At 42.4% G+C, this 22,600-nt stretch overlaps 1 protein-coding gene, 1 long non-coding RNA gene and 1 pseudogene across 2 annotated transcripts in view; all 3 read right to left on the reverse strand.

Annotated features, from left to right (window-relative positions):
- Window positions 1-22,600, reverse strand: part of LOC138975256 (uncharacterized) — a 119,300-nt gene that overhangs the window by 43,156 nt on the left and 53,544 nt on the right. The gene's annotated exons all lie outside the window — the stretch shown is intronic.
- LOC138975252 (uncharacterized) lies at window positions 1,445-20,836 on the reverse strand. Its single transcript, XM_070347908.1, has 7 exons — window positions 20,816-20,836; window positions 20,191-20,228; window positions 16,215-16,268; window positions 15,856-15,963; window positions 13,957-14,534; window positions 7,551-7,762; window positions 1,445-1,617 (listed from the first exon to the last, which is right to left on the reverse strand). Exons 5-7 carry the CDS (start codon window positions 14,236-14,238, stop codon window positions 1,479-1,481), a joined length of 633 nt encoding a protein of 210 aa, XP_070204009.1. The 5' UTR covers window positions 14,239-14,534; window positions 15,856-15,963; window positions 16,215-16,268; window positions 20,191-20,228; window positions 20,816-20,836; the 3' UTR covers window positions 1,445-1,478.
- Window positions 12,560-12,678, reverse strand: LOC138977597 (5S ribosomal RNA; annotated as a pseudogene).

Consider the following 22,600-nt stretch of genomic DNA (forward strand, 5'->3'; position numbering starts at 1 on the left):
TCAACTATTCCTTTTATTGCAATGTCTTTTTGCTACTTTTCATGCACATTCATTTGGTTGTGTGGAATTGAATTTGTTTGTTTGTTTGTTTGTTTGTTTGCTTAACGCCCAGCCGACCACGAAGGGCCATATCAGGGCGGTGCTGCTTTGACATTTTAACGTGCGCCACACACAAGACAGAAGTCGCAGCACAGGCTTCATGTCTCACCCAGTCACATTATTCTGACACCGGACCAACCAGTCCTAGCACTAACCCCATAATGCCAGACGCCAGGCGGAGCAGCCACTAGATTGCCAATTTTAAAGTCTTAGGTATGACCCGGCCGGGGTTCGAACCCACGACCTCCCGATTACGGGGCGGACGCCTTACCACTAGGCCAACTGTGCCGGTTGGAATTGAATCCAATCTGTGTAATGTCTTATGGTCGTGAAGTGCTTCTGGTATTTAGTTTTCTAAATCATAGGGCTATACATTGAACATGTATACATACATCACTTTGGTTGATCGAAATTCATCAATATTCCTCAAGCGTGTGGACTTAACTGGCCTGGGCCTGGTTCCTTATTAAATGCAATGGTATACACGCAGTGAATGTACTCGGCTGATTTTGACAGGAGAGGGGTACAATACGTATGTCAGGCTCGAGGGCGACGAACTATGTCACACAAAACGTTGCTTCGTCGCGTCGGAACTTAAACTACAGAGTGTGATAATATTTCACATAGTGACAGTACAGACAGTAACCTTTTCGTCCTATAAGTTCAGAACTTAACTACAGAGTGTGATCATATTTCACATAGTGACAGTACAGACTGTAACCTTTTCGTCCTATAAGTTCAGAACTTAACTACAGAGTGTGATCATATTTCACATAGGGACAGTACAGACTGTAACCTTTTCGTCCTATAAGTTCAGAACTTAACTACAGAGTGTGATCATATTTCACATAGGGACAGTACAGACTGTAACCTTTTCGTCCTATAAGTTCAGAACTTAACTACAGAGTGTGATAATATTTCACATAGTGACAGTACAGACAGTAACCTTTTCGTCCTATAAGTTCAGAACTATCTAATAATTTTTCGGTGCGTGCTTGAAAGTGGTCAGGTAAGGAAAACAACACCTGACAGTTGAGTAAAACATTTGATAGACCTGTAAACACCATTGACAGGTAATCAGTCATAGAATGAAGACACTCGATATAATAATGTTTTAGACTGTACCTTTCGTCTTTGCTGATGAAGAGTTGTCTAATCTGAAACGAGGTCAATATTGCATCAAAATGAAGGTGAACAAAACCGCCGTAATGTATCATGATATAAAAGCAGCCATGAACACAAATCTTAGAATTATCCAGATTATGTACATGACAAACTACGAACATTAAATAAAATATTATATCAATATATAATTGTTATCACAATGTGTTAAAGTTTTAAGAAAAAAAGTACTGTAGGCTTCTACAAAACAAATGAGATTATGTAAAGTTGATATAGCTCAGCGAGCAATGACGTATGGCAGATATATAGTTACTCACTTTTTGCGGATTGGTTGACATCATCATCCAGTTGTCTTGTTTGTGCCTGGGCCTCCTCACACACACAGGTAGTCTTGACCTGAAACAGTATAACAGATGGGAAAGGAACACAAGCTTGCTAAATTGTATTTATTTTCGCATCAAGTCTGTAAAGAATTACTTTTACTTTTAGAACTTTAGCGTCGCAAAAATTATCGAACTGAATTATCTAACTGACTCCAAATTGCGTGTGTGATGTGCCTGATGTTATTCCACACTCTCCTTGTGGTTTGAAGGCAATGCGCTCTGTATTTACTGCAGTGTGGCGCTTAGCAGCATGACTCTTCAAAAACGACCAAAGTATTGGCTAATAGCATAGTGCCATGTAAAAGAGGCATAACAAAACTAGTTTGACGTCTGCCCCAGGAAGAAAAAACAAGTCGCGTAAGGCGAAAATACAATATTTAGTCAAGTAGCTGTCGAACTCACAGAATGAAACTGAACGCAACGCAACGCAGCAAGACCGTATACTCGTAGCATCGTCACTCCACCGCCCGTGGCAAAGGCAGTGCTTGTGGAATTGACAAGAAGAGCGGGGTATTCGTTGCGCTAAGAAGGATAGCACGCTTTTCTGTACCTCTCTTCGTTTTAACTTTCTGAGCGTGTTTTTAATCCAAACATATCATATCTATATATTTTTGGAATCAGGAACCGACAAGGAATAAGATGAAAGTGTTTTTGAATTGATTTCGAAAAAAAATTTTGATAATAATTTTTATATATTTAATTTTCAGAGCTTGTTTTTAATCCGAATATAACATATTTATATGTTTTTGGAATCAGCAAATGATGCAGAATAAGATAAACGTAAATTTGGATCGTTTTATAAATTTTTATTTTTTTTTTACAATTTTCAGATTTTTAATGACCAAAGTTATTAATTAATTTTTAAGCCACCAAGCTGAAATGCAATACCGAACCCCGGGCTTCGTCGAAGATTACTTGACCAAAATTTGAACCAATTTGGTTGAAAAATGAGGGCGTGACAGTGCCGCCTCAACTTTCACGAAAAGCCGGATATGACGTCATCAAAGACATTTATCAAAAAAATGAAAAAAACGTTCGGGGATTTCATACCCAGGAACTCTCATGTCAAATTTCATAAAGATCGGTCCAGTAGTTTAGTCTGAATCGCTCTACACACACACACACACACACAGACAGACAGACGCACATACACCACGACCCTCGTTTCGATTCCCCCTCGATGTTAAAATATTTAGTCAAAACTTGACTAAATATAAAAACAGTTACATCCCGGCAATCACAAGGAATACACATGAAATACCGGACCTCACATTTTGCAAAAATACAGTTTTTCTCGTGAGTAAATGGCAGCCATCTTTAAAACGTCGATCGTGAAAATGTATACGTGTGAAAATTAGTGGGACCACAAAAGGTGCACTGAGATCAGATATGATTAATAAGCATTCATACAGTCTGGACAGATTTGCTGACAAACTTGAGAATACAAAATGTTGTATATGTTACAGGCATTAAGTGAAACCAGGCATTACGCGTAATGCCTAAAATGTTCAGGCATTACGCGTAATGAATGCCTAAAAATACCAGGCATTACGTGTAATGCCTGAAAATCATTGCCAGGCATTACACGTAATGCCTGAAACCTGTTGGTTTAAACACAATTTTATTCAAAATACATGACATGAAACAATTGACAAAAATGCAGCTAGGACACGAACTCAAGCAGATGCTTATTTGACGTGACCATAACAATGCTAAGTTACACAAGTTTTCATGATGGTGGACAACACAATTACTAACCAGAAGAACAAAATGTAGTAGGGGGGTATGGGGGAACTTAATCAAAACAGGAGGATTTACAGAGAAACAAATAAAATCAAATAAAAATTAATAAAAGAAAAAAATAAGATGAGACTATGAATGAAGCGCGTGGGACGAGAACATCGATGCTGAGACATGCAATAAGTAAGTTTAGATAAATGTACATTTTCATGGAGAGGGCAGCATAGTTCGTTACGAATGTATGGAGGAAAACAACCACACACACACACACAAAAGAGAACAGAAAAACAAAAACAAAAACTCAATGATAATTATTACTTATGTTAAATATGTAATTGATGCAACAACACTGAGAGGCGGGTTTACGTTCTCCTGCACACAAACATACACAATACCAGTACGTGGGCTAATCCTTCAAGTTAGTCGACCAGATTCAGCAATAAAGGATTGGACCGACTCGAAAATCAATGTATTTATGCGAAATGAATGTTGCTCGCTGCCTCTTAATAATGTTTCCACGTGTCTAAAATTGGCAGGCAGTGAGTTAATTGTGGACATACGAGCATTTTCAAACAACGTGCAGTATAACAAGTAATGTTCAGCTGTTTCGTTCCGGGTACCGCACGCACACTGGGTTATCTTTTAAATGGCGTTTGCATTAATCGGAATTAAGGTTACTCATGTTTAAACGCATTCTGCTGTGTTGTATTTCCACATGTCTTTTTCCAAAATAATAATAAACTGGCACATAATGATGAGGACTTTGTAAATAATGCTTAAACTCGCTAATTGAGTTTGTGGTTTTAACCACATCAGGCAGATCATTCCATAAAATTGTAGTCGAAGGAACGAAGGATGTTCGGAAGATTTCTGTCCTGTGAGCTGGTACAAATCTTTCAAGTGGTCGTCTTCTGTGATAAGGATTTAAGAAACTAGTGGTGGCAAAAGGTCAACTAAATATAGGGGACATTTACCATGAACCATTTTATGATATAATATCAATTTATGTTGTCTTCGGCGTTCCTTTAGACTACAAAATCCGCTTTCTTTGTAAATCTTACCATGACTAGTTCTCCGCACACCGCCAATTATAATATGTAAAGCTTTAAACCCGAAACCTGTTACAGGCATTAAGTGAAACCAGGCATTACGTGTAATGCCTGAATATCGTTTGATAGAATAGGTCGAACAACAACACCTTTGACTCTCGCTTGTTTCTTCTTCTTCTGACACTCTGCGCACAAAGATTTGTAAAGTGGGGTTCACGTAGGACAGGGTCCAGATTGAAATCATCTTCCTAAAACAACAACACCATGTCAATGTACCCGAGCGCTACATTCAAACTACTAAAGATCGTGAACAACTTACGTCGAATAATAATAACAAATCTCCATTATGAGAAAAAAACCGTTTACACAGTGTTTCTCAAGCGAACATTAAGTAATAATTTGATATCGTAGCTTTCAACAGTCCCGCAATTTTCTTATTAGCTGTTTTTGTTCCAGCAAGGACAGTCAGTGTACTAAGCCTTTTTTGTTACCTCCCTTTGATATTATAATTATGTGTCAATTTTGTTTGTTTGTTTGTTTGCTTAACGCCCAGCCGACCACGAAAGGCCATATCAGGGCGTTGCTGCTTTGACATATAACGTGCGCCACACACAAGACAGAAGTCGCAGCACAGGCTTCATGTCTCACCCAGTCACATTATTCTGACACCGGACCAACCAGTCCTAGCACTAACCCCATAATGCCAGACGCCAGGCGGAGCAGCCACTAGATTGCCAATTTTAAAGTCTTAGGTATGACCCGGCCGGGGTTCGAACCCACGACCTCCCGATCACGGGGCGGACGCCTTACCACTAGGCCAACCGTGCCGGTATGTGTCAATTACTCTATCAGAGACAGCATTGGAGATAACCCGGTTTCAGTATTTTTTCACGATAGACGTAGAGCTGAATACCAACACTCAAATCTGTTTTTGACAAACACCACACATCACTTACTTTCCCAAGAGATGATACTCATGACGTGACTTTGTCGTTTTCTGGAAGGCAGCTTTTACTTCTTCGATTGTTCTGAAGTACACAGCTTTCGGAAGCAACTTTCTGCCGTCCTTTTCATAATGTTCAAACAAACGTCGAGTAAACAATTGTTCTTTTTCATTATCCTCCATGGTGACGAATAAGCAACTGGTGAAAACTCGACTGGAAATATTGGACCTCGGCTTTCCATTGTGACATGCACTCACACTTACGTGAAATTCATACTGTGGTGAACACTATGTCAGAAATACAATATTTTGCATTGCGAACCATCACTCATAATCGCAAAATAAAATGTGCATTCATTTCAAAGCTCACTTGATATAATGTTAGTTACTATGTTCACACCATGACATTTTGTCAACACTTTTTCCTTAAAAAATGTTTTCACTGTCATCCAAGAGGTAATGTGTATTGCCTGAATTGCTTCAGGCAATAAGCGTAATTTTGAGAGTCAAATTTCAGGCATTACGTGTAATGCCTGGTATTTTTAGGCATTACGTGTAATGCCTAGTGGTCACAGGCATTACGCGTAATGCCTGAACATTTTAGGCATTACGCGTAATGCCTGGTTTCACTTAATGCCTGTAACATATACACCACCATTTTGCCCAACAGACAAGCAAATGCATTGTTGTAGCGTTAAAAAACATCAACAGTGAATTGACTTCCTTGTGGAAAAGCAAAGTTACATGCCTATCTATGTGGTGTCAGCCCTAAACGTGGCGAGTATGTCACTCGCCATGGCGAGCAGAAACATGTAACTGGCAAGTAGAAATGTTCATCCACTTGGCAAATGCGAGTAACGTTACTAAAACATATGGTTAATTTGGCGAGTAACATTTTCTCTCTGGCCAGTACATTTTGATAACCATTTTTGTGGACTTTCAGGACTGCTGGTGGTGTACTCAGTTCTTTTTGTCAAGGTCCAATTGATACAAATAATGATACAGCAGATATTCCGTCCACCAGTTTCCGTTGGGAAGGCCAGGATATGAACAATATGCATGCTGTAGCAGACGATGCGAATTAGATCGCACTGAAAAGCTTTAAAGCTGTATGTGTATGTGCCTGTGTGTGTTGTACTAGTATAACGTGTATGTGTGTGCGTGTGTGTGTGTGTGTGTGTGTGTGTGTGTGTGACCATGTTCGAATTTATTCGGATTTAGTTCTCTTTCCTTGTTTGTATTATGATTATGTAAGTGTAAAGCGCTCTGGGCTTGTCACCACGAGGTTTACGCGCTATATAAGTAATCGTTATTATTATTATTATTATTAAAAGGATTTTAGACAATACACGACCTTCTTAAGTTTGCATGGGTTTGACAGAGTAAATACCTTGCTTTTTATTGAGTCACGTGGCATTATAGGCAGGTCACTAGCAAAGGGTATGTCTGAAACACGTGGACATACAAGGCTGGAGCTATAGCGCTAAACGCTTATAGATAAGATCACTAACACTCTCTATGGCATGCGAAATTGACCCAATAATAGTTATAAACACAAGGACGCTATTTCAAGAAAACAAAAATATACTGAAAGGCATAAATTCTGCAAATAGTGCATTGAACGATTTTGCTCTCAAACGAAAATCAGATTGAACCTGTAATTTGTAGTTGACATCTTGAGTGTCGGAGCAAATGTTTCACGCTGTCAGCGTGCGCTTTGCAGTATTGCTGATCCAGCCACAGCTCACTGTGCTAATAAAGACAATGGGCTGAACGGGAGACAATAACGTAAAAAAGATAGTGTATGGCCCTATAAAATGCAACTGGCTGTTTGGCTGTATCAGATATCGCAATCATGCCACGACTTGATGAAGGAGAGAGACAGCAAGCGATTGGGATGCTTAGAGCTGGCCAAAGCATTGAACGTGATGAACACTGAACGTTTTCCGAAATCATTGCGCTTGGACTCAGTCACTTTTTTTGAAAAATTGTCATTTCATGATGTTCTATTCAAAATCAATAAAGCGAAGGTTTATAAACACTAAAATGGCCAATAAATAAAATATTCAAACATTGAAAACATTCACCACCGAGTTGATTTTTTGTGATTTTTTAAAGTTCAGTTTGCGGAATTTATGCCTCTCGGTATAGAATAGTCTTCAACGTGGGACATAGCTGGTTTGTTTTTTCATGCACACAAAGAGGTCTGGATACCTGATATCGTGTATGCTCTTGTTGTTTGTTGTCACACACATGTCAGTTGAGAGTTTCCATCTCCTTGATGCTTCCAGGACTGCAATGACCATCTTGTCCAGGTTATTATCTGTGCAGCTGATTCGAATATCATGGTGAAGTGTCGGATCCAGAGCTTCTATAACCAACGACAAGACGTTTCTCCACATGGAATCTAACAGCAGCAGCCATTCCTGGTAAAATTAACAGAAAAAATAGGACGGCAATTGTAAGGTGACCGCTGAAAAAGTTTCTTTCAACGTTTTGATTGGTTGCATTGTGCCTGGTGCGTCATACGTGTATGTGTCCCAACTACGAGATATTGTTTGTTTTTTAAATGACATCTTTTCGATTCGCTTCTGTCTTCCCTGCAAGCAGCTGAACATGTTGTCAAGATAAGCTTTTAAAAATTTTAGTAATAAATTTTCATTTGATTAATATACTTACCCAACTCACATATAGCAATTAACCCTGGTTCAGTGCTGGTATCGCTGTACGCGTCCCCTTGGTAACAAGAAAGACGCCTCTAAAAAAGAGTGACCGAGACCCGTAAGGGTGACTAGGCCAGCCCGGAAACGAGGCTGCCTTCCGTATGCGCGCGCATACTCCGCCATATGCATCATTCTAAAACGAAGCCCAACTCACTTCTTTTTTAGACATATATAACCCCACAGCGGGGAGGCGGGAGGGAATAAACGATGTGAGTTGGGTAAGTATATTAATCAAATGAAAATTTATTACTAAAATTTTTAATTAAATTACATATCTTACCCAACTCACATATAGCAGATTGCTACTAAAGGTTGGAGGGCACTTTCCCAATTAGGAATCGAGATTTTGTCCTGCCTCTACCAGAGCAGGTAACCCAGAAACGCATCCTGTCTCAAGGCATAGATATCCCTGAGAAAGACATCAATGAAGAACCTTTCCAGAAAGCCAGTAAGCCGACTCAAGAACTTCCGCCAGGAGATTAAAATGAAGATCAACTAGCGTGGAAGCCCAATCTTTTGCCTCATGAGGCCTGGCTGTAGTAAAGGGCAAGACTGCCCTGCCATTCCCTGCCTGACTCTGCCACCAGCCAAGAGCTTGCCTAGCTATGGTGGAGACCCACTCGGCTAACGAGACTTTCGACATATCTCTAAACCGTACCATGATGAAAGAGATAAAAAGAAGTTTCTGAGTCTCCAAAACGAGAGTGCACAGTCCGAAACAGAAATCTGCTGAGGGCTCTAACAGGACAAAAATGTACATCAGGATCTCCAAGAGCAATAAACTTGCTCAAGAGAGGAAAGTTGAGTCCGCGCCACCCGAAGAGAGAGGACTGACTGCTCCCCCCCCCCTTTTAATTCCTTGCCAACACTTGAAGGCATGCCTAAACAATGTGGCAGTCTATAAAGCTAAGGTTGACTTAAGTAAGTCATTACCTCCACCAAAGTCGATAGAAAAACTTTCTATCCTTAACCAGTGTTTAACGTCGTTTCTAACCGTTCAGGGTTAAAAAGCGACGGAGTTGCAAAATAAGAACAAGAGCTGTTAGAATCAATAATCTGAAAAGATCCATGCAAGCTAGACAAATCATTGAACTCGAAATGATCAAAAGGCTAAATATGGCTCTGGAGGAGCCAGAATCTTGCTAAAAGGTTTAAAATGTGCACAAAGCTGGATTCTCCAAATTCTGCTTACTTGCCAGAAAATTTGAAGGAACCCTAAGAACCATAGATCAGTCTTTCCCCAAAAAGCTGTCCATAGCAAACCTAGCCAGAAAAAACCTTCTGCATAGAACACAGAAACTCTGAACCAAATCCAGAGTTGAGGCAGAAGCCCCTAAGTAACTCAAGTGAACCCTTACAGCAGACATTCAAGTAATTCCGAAGTGAGAAAGCAAAGATGCCTTCTTGCCAGCCTAAAGAGGTCTGGAAACCAAGATTGCAAAGACCCGTACTGTGCGACCAACAGGTCGCCCAAACTAACTCAAAAAGAGCCCTGTGAAAGCGAGGGTATGGAGCCCCAACCCAAAGTGGATAACAGCCAGCCTGAAGCTTTTCGTTTGGAAACGAAAAACAGCCAAGACCTGCCCTGCGCTTTCTTTTTACCGTGAGATTCTCTTAGTTAGAGAACCCGCGTGCCTAGAAGCGGGCTCAAAAAGAGACCTTTCAAACAAGAAAGAGATTAACCTCTAGCCAACAGAATAATACTTAAAGGGCAGAGGCTTACTCTCAGGTAAAAAACGGCAAAGTAAAATCTTTGTATATGAGTCCAGTCGGACCACAAAGATAACCTGTTAAACGTAACCGCCCGAGCGAGAGACTAAAAGCAAGTTTCGTTCAAACGAGCCAATCATAAAGAAAAGATGCCGCAATCTCCCAGAGCTAGGAGACCTTGATCTAACAGACAGACTCTCCTTGCTATCGCCATCACCAAACCCGAGGGCGGTTCCATAGAACGAAAAGCAAGAGAACCTAAGTCCTTAAGCTTGGAGTTACCCGAAGCCTACAGAAAGCGCTCCGCGAGTGACACGCTACTTGGGCGTAAGAAACAAGCTAAAGCACCACCACCACCACAGGCAAATAGTCGTGCGTTGCCCACAAATGTAGAGGTGACAAAGAAGACTCGCTTGCGAAAACTTCCGCAAGAACAAGATAACCCCGCCAGAGGATCTAAGAACTTAACACTCGAAGATTCTCCTCAGAAAGCTCAAACCAACTACAAAATGCCGCGAACCGCGACACAGCTGAAGTATGAGCCTCCCCATTTCCTCCTCTTGTTCCAGCATCATAACGAACAACGAAATGATGAGAACCAGTCACTCATCCCGATAAGGCAAAAACTTGCCAACAATCGGAAAAGTTTTGAAAAGTTTCAAACGTCATAACACCATGCCAGATCTCCATCCACCTGACTCACGCCAGCTGGAAGACTGGAAGAGAAGGTGAAAACAGCCTGTAAAAAAGGCAAAGGAACCGCAGAAACGGAACCAGAAGCCAAAAGCTGAAAAGTGCCGACCACCAACACCACAGTGTTAACAGTAGAAGGATATCCCGTCCTGCACCCAGAAGTCACAGCCGCAAAAGCGAAAGCGCAACAGGCCGTGGATAAGCAAACATCAGGACCAACCGGTTGCACAGAAACACACCGGACGATCCCGTTGTACCTCGAACCATTTCAGCTGCGAGCGCCACTGCACTTGCTAACTTGAAACAGAACCTAAAATCAGTGCTTAACAGAAAAACAGGAGCACCTTAATCTTAACAGCCTTCATGCACCTCCGTGCAATCCGGAAGCTGACTCCATGCTAGACTAAATCTCCAACAAGGAATCAGCCCTACTGCTCGCTTCCTGCCCCCCTGCTCGGTATCAAAGGTAGGAAAGTGACCCCCAGAGAGACTCGCATGGTCAACCCAAGAATCACCCAGCCCACCAACTTCCTGCCCCCAGGGCGGAAGCTTACGTTGCCTAGGGCTCTTAGCCGCTGCTGAACGTGCGCCAGAAAGCGGAAGAACAGACACGGTTTCAACACTTCACCGCACAAAGCTAGCTACCTCCTGCGAACGTACACCACTTTCACCGGAGAACCCGGCTACACGCGGCCCTTTGCCAACTCCAGGGCAATGGACAACGATTACCGGAAGCTGAAGTGAACATCCTGTTCCTCCGAACTTCCAGAAGCCATCAAACCGGATAGAGGTGGAGGAAGTAAAGCTTTGCTCTCAACCACCCCCTCCAGTCAAAACTTAAATACCGTTTTCCGCCGCCCACGTCACTGCGCTGGACAACCTGAACGGCAAGTTAAGCTGGGTGTCGTCCATCCCCGTGAACGCACCCTCATATGGAAGTATCTTCGTCATCCTCTCCTTCATGCTCGCAATCGCAATCGGGAAGGTGACCCCCGCCTATCGCGGTCCACCAACTTCCACAATACTTAAATGCCATTTTCCGTCGACCACGTCACTGCGCTGGACAACTTGAACGGCAAGTTAAGCTAGGTGTCGCCCATCCCCGTGGACGCACCCTCATAAGAAGGTATTCTCGTTAACCTTTCCTTCATGCTCGCAATCGCAATCAGGAAGGTGACCCCCGCCTTTCGCGGTCCACCAACCTTCACAAAACTTAAATGCCATTTTCCGCCGCCCACGCCACTGCGCTGGACAACTTGAACAGCAAGTAAGCTGGGTGTCGTCCATCCCCGTGGACGCACCCTCAAAAGGAAGTATCCTCGTTATCCTTTCCTTCATGCTCGCAGTCGCAATCAGGAAGGTGACCCCCGCCTTTCGCGGTCCACCAACTTCCAAAAAAAACTTAAATGCCGTTTTCCGCTGCCCGCGTCACGGCGTTTGGACAACTTGAACGGCAAGTAAGCTGGATGTCGTCCACCACCGTGGACGCACCCCTTCCTGCCCCCTGGGCGGAAGCAGATGCCCTTCAACCTGACTACGGCCAGGAAGAATAGGAACATCTGTTCGCTTGTCAGGGCTCTTCGCACCCACTGACACCCCGACTAAGCGGTGGATATCAGCCGATGTTTCAGAACTTTCACCTGGGATGAGACCCGAGGCTACTCCCTCAAGACAACGCTCACGTGGCGAACACATGTTCGCTTGTCAGGGCCCTTAGCACCCACTGACACCCCGACTAAGCGGTGGATATCAGCCGATGTTTCAGAACTTTCACCTGGGATGAGACCCGAGGCTACTCCCTCAAGACAACGCTCACGTGGAGTACACATACCTTGTGAAGAAGGACAGATGCCGGAGACCGTGAACTCCCCACATAAGGTCACCACAGGGGACGAACGACCGCTGTCCAGGGAAGAACACACAGCAACCCCAGCCGGGAGAGCACGTAGTTCTGCCTTTGATGACGAAGTGCCAGCTGCCAAAGCAGAAACCTGTGAACTTAAAGTCAAAAGCAAAGAGGCCACGTCTACAGACGCACGCCCAATAACAACATGTTTAACACCGAGCCCGGACTAACCCGTAGGCTTAAAACAAAGGTGGCCACTGCACCCGGTGTTCACAGGCGGTCACCCATCCAAGAACTAACCGGGCCCGACGTTGCTTAACTTCGATGAAAGGACGAGAACCGGTGCTTACAACGTGGCGAGGCCGTTGGCCGGCAAAAAGGGGGTTCCGGAAAAGTCACCAGTGTAGTAAACAAACTGCAAGCGGACTTGTCTACCGGCTTAGCGGGTAAAACAATCAACACATTCAAAGATTTTTAGCAAGAGAATCTACAACAGAAACGGACATAGACCGGATAGTTTAGACTTCCTAAAAGCTTTCTAAGGAGAAAAGGGCACAGCAGCTACCTATTAAGAAGCTGCCCTCTTCTTAGCATTGTCAGCCATGACGGAAAAACGACTCACGAAAAAATTTCTGAGAAACATCGCAAGTCCAAAATACGGCCAACAAAACTGCCAAATCAAGCAAAATACAAGGAACGACCTCACCTCAACATAGTTGTGAAGTCCAGATGACAAGAAGAGACCAAGAGGAACGAAACAAAGTCAAAAAGACTAAGTAACAAAGGCTGAACAGCCGGAGCGTACATAAAATGCGACCAGTCCCACTGACGCTGAGTTTTTAGAATGATGCATATGGCGGAGTATGCGCGCGCATACGGAAGGCAGCCTCGTTTCCGGGCTGGCCTAGTCACCCTTACGGGTCTCGGTCACTCTTTTTTAGAGGCGTCTTTCTTGTTACCAAGGGGACGCGTACAGCGATACCAGCACTGAACCAGGGTTAATTGCTATATGTGAGTTGGGTAAGATATGTAATTTAATGTCTAATTAGTGCTCTGTCTGTGCACTTAAAAAACGCTGGGTCGATATATCTGTGAACGTAACGTACCTTTCTTGTTTTTTGATTACGAAATGAAGCTCAGCAAAAGTGGTTTTACGTTTGCTTCACATTTTAAACAGTAACAGTAAAAATTGCACACGCTCAAACATAAACATTTTGCTGTACACCGTTATGTAACCATCGTTGTACCCTTGGGTTGCCATTGGCCGTATTTTACACGATTAAATGAGCAACACCCAGAATGTTAAATCAGTAGCCTAAATGTGACCTCCACCACGAATTAAGTCGCATGTCACCTTTGCATGATTTTCATATTTTTACATTTACCTGGAGGTTTTTATGCTCTATCCAGTGGTGAACACCGTTTTAGAAAAGAGTGACAACTTTTTGAGTTATAAACCTGTGACTAAGGTAACCCTCACACTGTTACCAGACACCCCCCGGACTTATATTAAGCCTACCGCAGAACCGCGCAAGGTGACATACGACTCATTCCGTGGTGGAGGGTCACAAATGTGAGTGCATAAACCACTTTATTGGAACAGACGATTTTTTCTTTCTTTTTTCCGTTTCTTCCTTTGTTCCATTACCTTTTCACAGCTTCTTTCACTGTCAGGAAGAAGGCATGGTACGTTGGAGACAGCTGATATTGCTAAGGTTGCGGCTTTCACTTGGTCGTAGCCTGGTGCTGTAAGCTCCAGTCGCCCGGTGAAGTACCGCTTTGCTCGTACCGACTTCTTTTTTACTTCGTCTATAAAGGATTCTTTGTTGAAGTTTGCATAATGAATGACGCAGAGGACGATGGTGAAGTCGTTGTAGCAGAAGTCATGGAGATGCCTGATAAGCTTGCGACCCAGCTCAGCTGCAAACATGCCTACTGTATCTGGGTTGCACAAAGGGGTTCCACCTGACGGGGCGTCACTCAGTGTATGCAGGACAAGCAGAACGGGAGGCAGGTCTTTCCCGATGAAAAACGCTTGAACACAGTTGTCAACACTGTACTCTTTCTTGACGGGTAGATTGAAATCAACGTGCAAGTGTTGGGAGACCCACACCGACCATTCCTTCTTGCTCCCTGCCCACGCGGCCAAGACTGGTATGATCTTCTTTTCATATTCAACTGTCCCAGTCTTTCCAAGTTGATTTTTATCCGGCAGTCTTGTTTCTTCTGAAAAAACCCAATTATCACGCCATTCATGACACACTTAAATCATGCAGTATCATGTTGAGTAATTACAGCCAAAAAAGCAAAATGTAAGTTTTGTTAAAAAAGACAACAAGAAGCGCAGCTTTCAGTACCACAGGACTTTCACTTTTTGACCAGCACAATCAAATTGAAAGAGCTGACACTCGATCGACCCCCCCCCCCCCCCCCCCCCCCACCCACCCCCTCCCAAATCCCCTTTCTTTGCTGCGTCAGAGTGCAATTTCGAAAAATAAAAACTATTCTAAGGCATTGTTTTAAAAAAATGACTCTGAAATATAATCGAGATTAAGGTCTACCCCTGTAAATAGGTCACTCGCTCAACTGACGTTTCCAAAAGAAAAAAGATTATTAGGCTTTTTTGGGGGTCAAAATTGGTGGTTGTGGAAGTTAGGGGAAGTACGTGTGAAAGACTATTTATATTTGTACTGTATTTAATTGGAAACCTTACCTTGGATATAGAGAACAAAAAGTGATGAGTTCACTACCACGTTTAATGTCATGTTTTTCGTATCATTCTTGCAATTTGGTTTCAAAATTCAATCAAACGGGTTTTTCCCGAATACACCAGTCAAGTTACTGTGCTTTGTGTTTATTTTGTTGTTTTTAATCAGTCTTTGTAAGTTGTGATAATTTGATCGTCAATAATTTAAATATACACTGTAAAACATTAGTATTTGGTGCGGGGGGGGGGGGGGGGGGGGGGGGGGGTGGTTGTTGCAAGACAAAGTCTGCTACCCCATAGCCAAGTTTCACCTGTTTAATCACGCATTATAGCATGTTAAATCCCACTGTGCTTGCTATTTCTCGTCTTACCACTCCTTAACTTACACCAGAATCTCTTTCAAAAATGTGTTATCACTTAACAAGAGTAAAACGATAAATTCAATTAAGCTTTGTAACGATATTCATGAAATACTATACAAGTACAATTAAATCATGAACATGATAATTTTTGTGTGGGTGTTTTTTCCCCCAAATCATTGATTGTAAATTTTTAGTATATAGCTCTAGTCTAAAATATGTGAACTTTCAAGGTCACGGTAAAGTCGAGTTTGGGTAAAAAATAATCAGTTTGTAAAGGAATGTTTTGCTCAATTTTTAGGTTTTACATTAATTACCTTTAAAGTATTCTGTGCAACTCACAATTTCCACAGCAAGATTGACATAAACAGAAAAATGTGTACATTTCGGGACACTCAAAATGAGACCAATATTAACATTATAGAAAGTAATGTATATTTGTATTTGTCTCTTTTCTACTGAAACACAAGAAGCTATTAACCTTCCTTTGCTGCCCTCCCATCTTCGCTTGTACTCCGAAAAGTTGGTGTTCTAAAATGCGGCTTTGCTGTTCTGCGAGGAATCTGATCCCTGTACTCGTCTTCGTCATCTAAGAAAAGTAACACCATCGACTAAAATGAGTAACAAAACAACATGATACAGTAACAAATCCCGATCTATCCTGAACAGGTAAACTCGTACACACTCGTATTCTTATCAGTTACCTGGGTATTCAAAATAGATCACAGAATGCCGCTGACCTCCTCCCCCCCCCCCCCCCCCCCTCCCATCTCTCTCTCTCTCTCTCTGTCTTTCTCTCTCTCTCTCTGAAATGAAACAACTGTTCACATAATGACTTACATTTAGTAAGGTTCTCAACTTGTTCCCTTAGCGCCCTTTCCAGTCCGGAAATGTCTGAAACATACACAACGTTTCTAGTTTAGAAGTGTGCGGAGTGTGTGTGTGGTAGTGTGTGTGTGGTAGTGTGTGTGTGGTAGTGTGTGTGTGGTAGTGTGTGGGTGTGTGTGTTCTGTAAAAGTAATAAAGTACATGCAGAAACAGAAAGAGAGGAAGAGACAAGACAAAGGCAGAAAGAGAACGGGAAGAGAGAGATACATTGGGCTTTAAACATAGCCTACACATGCAAATAAGTGAGACAAAATAAAGAAAGAGCCTGCCAAATGTTGAGACATAATCATGAAAACATAGCTTGGAAAGATGATATAACTTAAGCAAACATTGTCAAACGACACCAAGACACATACAGATATACACGTACAGACACGGACACACACACACACACACACACACATAGATACACACGTGTGTGCACACACACACAGCAAATTATATGCACATACAAATCTGAAGCATTAAATGCATACAACAAATGCATGACACCATTACAGTAGGTATCATATGCTTGATAGCAAAAGCATACACACACACACACACGCACGCACACACGAAATACATAAACATACATACATACACGCACACGCACGCACACACACACACACACACACACACCAATTAACGCAGATATTGTCCGAGATGAAATGCATAATAATAAGAGGTTGTAACATGCCAGGGAGTTCACGTTTACGGCACCTTCAAGTCAATCTCTTGTTTCGGGGAATGCATCAATGATTCCAGAGCATGATAAATATGTTCGTACAGGGAACGCAAGAATCATGTGAGCGGTTCGTGAGAGAGAGAGAGAGAGAGAGAGAGAGAGAGAGAGAGAGAGAGAGAGAGAGAGAGAGAGAGAGAGAGAGAGAGAGAGAGAGAGCACCCATTGCACTCCGGTTGGACCGTACATAACGTTAAATTACTGTTGTGCAGCGGGTTAAAGTATACCCTGATACCTCGGAGATATACCTTCACTCCGGTCGGAACGACCTCACGTGACATTTGATATGGTGGAAGAGAATGCTGTCGTTTATTTTCCTTCTGAGGATGAGAGTTTAACATGGATCGGGAACTTACAGGACAACCGCGGCTGTGCTTGCAAGTTTGGATAGTTCTTTCCGTGACTGAGCATCGTTTTAGTCTTACCGAACTGAGGGTGGAAAATAAGCGACAGCATTCTCTTCCACCATATAACATGTCACGTGAGGTCGTTCAGACCGGAGTGAAGGTATATCTCCGAGGTATCAGGGTATACTTTAACCCGCTGCACAACAGGAATTTATTCTTAACTTATCTTCGGTCGAACCGAGGTGCAATACCTCGAAAGAGAGAGAGAGAGAGAGAGAGAGAGAGAGAGAGAGAGAGAGAGAGAGAGAGAGAGAGAGAGAGAGAGAGAGAGAGAGAGAGAGAGAGAGAGAGAGAGAGAGAGAGAGAGAGAGAGAGAGAGTATTACACACCAGTACGACCGAACTAAGGTATCAATAAATTATTGTTGTGCAGTGAGTTGAAAGAATACCCTATACCTCGGAGATATACCTTCACTCGGTCTCAACGACGTCACGTGACATGTTATATGGTGGAAGAGAATGCTGTCGCTTATTTTCCACCCTCAGTTCGGTAAGACTGAAACGATGCTCAGTCACGGAAAGAACTATCCAAACTTGCAAGCACAGCCGCGGTTGTCCTGTAAGTTCCCGATCCATGTTAAACCCCCATCCTCAAAAGGAAAATAAGCGACAGCATTCTCTTCCACCATATAACATGTCACGTGACGTCGTTGAGACCGAGTGAAGGTATATCTCCGAGGTATAGGGTATTCTTTCAACCCGCTGCACAACAGTAATTTAACGTTACCTTAGTTCGGTCGTACCGGTGTGCAATGGGTGGACAGAGACGGAGACAGAGAGAGACACAGAGAGAGAGAGACAGGGAGAGAGAGAGAGAGAGAGAGAGAGAGAGAGAGGTTACAAACTACCACTGCAACGTGTAAGTAACAAACAGAGACACACATACACTGACACACACACACACCACCACTTAAATAAAAATAAAAATAAACGTGAAACAGAATAGAAAGACATACAAACATCAGAGAGACCAGCATCGAACGAACAATCATGACCAAACACACCAGCAGACTATAACTTGAAGGATATATGAGTTCAAAGATAAAATGACAGAAAATGGTTTGTGGATTGGTGGTAGGGAAGACCGGGGCTAGTCCGCTCCCGGGGCACATCCGTCTTTGTCTGTTTATTCTTACGTTTGCCACCTTTTAGTCATTTACACCATGTGAGAGTGGTGTCCCTTCTTCCCGCCATATCCTGCAGATGTTCAGAGGTTGCGCGCCCATATATCGTGAGTACAGATCACAAAAAGTGTTCTTCATTTTTGTAACATGAATGCATAGGAGTTGACTTAGGTTTTGATGCATTACCTCTGAGAACAAATACTTAGTCTTGGTGTTGAGTGAAAGGGCGTTAATGAAGGTCGAGTTCTGACGAAAGTTTTGCTTCTTCCTTCCCATGTTGTGCTCGATATCTGGCACTAGAGTTGCCTGCCCGTGCGGGCGCAAGTCCGCCTATTTGTCATGGGGCATGTTCGCCGTGAGCAGTATGTACAACAAATGTTCATGCGCAAATAAAAACTGTCTGCACATTGATATCAACTACACATTTGTCTTGATGTAAAATAAAAAATCAGTCTTCTAGTTCATCAAACTCGCCAGTTATGCTACCAAAAGCATAAAAGTAGGCGAACTAGCCCCGGTCTCCCCTAACGTAATTTTGTGTTACATTCTTTCGTATTTTGTCATTGGCATTTTTTAACCTAAATATTGAAGGGAATTAAAAAAGCTTACCCACTAAAGCTTGCCCACTACTAGTCTTGTACCTACTATGGGTTGAGAGCGGCGGACTTGCCCCACCCTGTAGGTGGACTTGCCCCGACTTGGGGCAAGTTCGCCTAAGTTAGGAAAGGTCTACTTAAAGCAGTATGTACAACAAATGTGCATGCGCACATAAAAACGTCTGCACATTGATATCAGCTACACATTTGTCTTGATGTAAAATAAAAACAAGAAGAGCAAACGCTCGATCGAGTCACTTTCGCAGTTCTGAATATTATATGAGGCATCAGATGGACAGGAAGAAATTGCTATTCACAACACAATGAGTCACGTTCACATAAAATTTGAGCCCGGTCACTTTTATAGTTTCCGAGAAAAGCCCAACGTTAAGTTGTGTGTTGCCGAACAGAAAAGGCTAGTTATCTCCCTTGTTTTTCTGATAACGTTCGTAAAAGGCTACAGATGTAAATACTTTGATGTAAAGAATAATCCTACAAAGTTTCAATCACATCCGATGAACTTTGTCAAAGATATAAAATGTCTAATTTTTCCTTTGACGCTGACCTGTGACCTTGAAAAAGGTCAAAGGTCAACGAAACCATCGTTAAAGTGTAGAGGTCATTGGAGGTCACGACTAAACAAAATATGAGCCCGATCGCTTTGATAGTTTCCGAGAAAAGATATAAAATGTCTAATTTTTCCTTTGACACTGACCTGTGACCTTGAAAAAGGTCAAAGGTCAACGAAACCATCGTTAAAGTGTAGAGGTCATTGGAGGTCACGACTAAACAAAATATGAGCCCGATCGCTTTGATAGTTTCCGAGAAAAGTCCAACGTTAAGGTGGTGTCTACGGACGGCCGGCCGGACGGCCGGCCGGACAGACTAACACTGACCGATTACATAGAGTCACTTTTTCTCAAGTGACTCAAAAATCAGTCTTCTAGTTCATCAAACTCGCCAGTTATGCTACCAAAAGCATAAAAGTAGGCGGACTAGCCCCAGTCTCCCCTACCAAATTAAGAGGTCCATACTTACCGGGAGCTCTGTGAAAGAATAAAAGTGTTGTAAAGCTTACCTTTATGTAACTCGGATCCCTGGTCAATGTGGAAACTGCTGATATAATAAAAATACAAATTAAAACGATTTTCAGAATGTATATCGGTATGATACTCTAAATTTCAGATTTTCCTCATCTCACGTACTGTGTGATGCCCATTTACTGTTGCGATTTTGAAGATGTACATATGAATCGTATGAAGTGAATACTACAATGAGAAGTTGATTGCATGTAATCCTGTAACAACCTCGTTAAAGAAAAAGAGGCCATGTGTCCATTCTATCCAAAGACAGAATAATTTTGTATTCAAACAGGAATTATTCGCAAAAACGACTTATTAAAACAAAGCAACACAACCACACGTACATGTTTACACACTCACACACACACACACACACACACACACACACACAGAAGAGTTGTAATGGCAAATTTAACAGTCAGTGTCTTGCATAAAATCAGGATCACAGGAAAATGCCAGTAAATAGAATGCGCTAGTTTGTGTGTGTGTGTGTGTGTGTGTGTGTGTGTGTGTGTTTGTGAGAGAGAGAGCGAGAGAGAGAGCGAGAGAGAGAGAGAGATAGATAGATGAGAGAAATAGAAAAGAGAGCGAGAGAGATAGAGAGAGAGAATCAGCTTTTACCCATGTTCAAAGGTGAGAGAAATCTGAAAGATACAAATAGAGCATGTACAGCAATATAGCAATACAATTGGCATAGCTTTATACCGCTTATAATTTGGATGACCACACCAAACAAGTTACACAGATATGAACAGTTCGCTGTCTATTACAGGTGAAAACGTTTTGCCAGTAAAGCACAACTCGTATGTGATATCTTTATTCCCTAATCCATTTCTGAATTAAAACAATTTCTCATCCAACAGAAAGCTATGCGCTTTCGTAACTGAAACGATTACAAAGGTAATAATGTCAAATTGCTTACCTGACTAAAACACGTTTTCCCTGGTTGTGGTAAGGGTTGGCGTTTATTCCGCTCCGCCATAGGATCCTGTTAACACCAAAGAGTGTAAAGCGCCATGTCATTCTAGTCCTGTTCACAGCGGAAGGAATTCGACATGAACTCAGCAACAACAACACTTACATCAATTGCGACATCTTTTTGTACTGCAACAAAAACATGAATTCCCATGTCCTTTTATTCAAACATTCTATCCCATCATATGCATTTACTTGGCTATCTGGCACATTTTTTGGAGCAACCATTTCTTTCACAAGGGTCAAGTAACCGCCGCTAAAATAAGAGCCCCCCCCCCCCCCCCCCCCCCGCACAAATTAGCCCCCCACCCCAAGGACTTCAAGAAAGACACACCTTGGCAACTTTTACACATGATAGTGAGAAAGCCAAATCGACTATCTTTCTGGGACAGGTTGTTTTGTTTGATGAACTTTCGTATTTTTTGTGTAATGCCTTTCTTACTAATGCAGGTGGCGATCGCATGAGCGGCCGAAAAAGGGCGGTTCTTGCGTCAATTTTGAGGGGTCTATCATGATAGAAAGTACTGTATTTCAGCAATGACTCGGTGGATTGTTTTGAACATTTGTTGTTTAATATAATTGCTTTTATAACTTAACCTGTTTGTCGATATTTGTTTTTATCCCCACTATGTGAGAGAGGCAACCCATGTGATACGTAGCCGATCTCTTCACTCGTGTGTAAAGCATGTAATTAGGAAATGTTAAAAGATGTGTGATGCAAAAACAAATGCCACAATGAAATCATCGCTATGGTTCTGTTCAATTAAAGTCAATCACTGTTAAAAGAAATCAAGGATTGCAAAAGTAATACCTCGTTTTTAATAGGCATCTCTGTGAATTACAACTGCATCCAAGACAAACGAGTTGTTCACACAAAAAACCTCCCCACCTTAAATTATGATTCTTAGTATTTGCAGGGGTCGACACTAACTTATGTGGCCTGGGGCCACACTGGCCCCAGAGATGGAAATTGCTGGGGCGGAAAACAAAAATCTGGGGCCCACTCTTATTAAAAAAAAAATAATAATAAAAAACACAAGAAAAGTGAAAACGAGTGTAGAGTACTGTACCCCATGATCGGCATCAACGTATCATATTGATGAAAAAGGTATATCATTACCTTCAGAATCCCCACTTTTTTCAAGTGGTTCTCCGCCATAAGATCTACACGGGCGGCAATGCATTGTCTGTTTTTCTTTCCACCATGTGACATTGAAATTACGACAGCGCTTCGCGCTTTTGGCTGCATAGGTCTTCTTTTTTCGTTTCTCTCCACCCTGTTCTTCATCTTCATTTCCAGGTCTTTTTACACCAGGGATGTGTCGCCACATTTTGCGTTTGGCATTTGAAGGCGATACTTATCTCTCACGCTAAAGAGCACAATCTGGGAGTTATTTCCCTTGCGGCATTGTCCTTCGACGATTTCAATGT

Source organism: Littorina saxatilis, linkage group LG9 (genome assembly GCF_037325665.1).
Source record: "Littorina saxatilis isolate snail1 linkage group LG9, US_GU_Lsax_2.0, whole genome shotgun sequence".
Lineage (NCBI taxonomy): Eukaryota > Metazoa > Mollusca > Gastropoda > Littorinimorpha > Littorinidae > Littorina > Littorina saxatilis.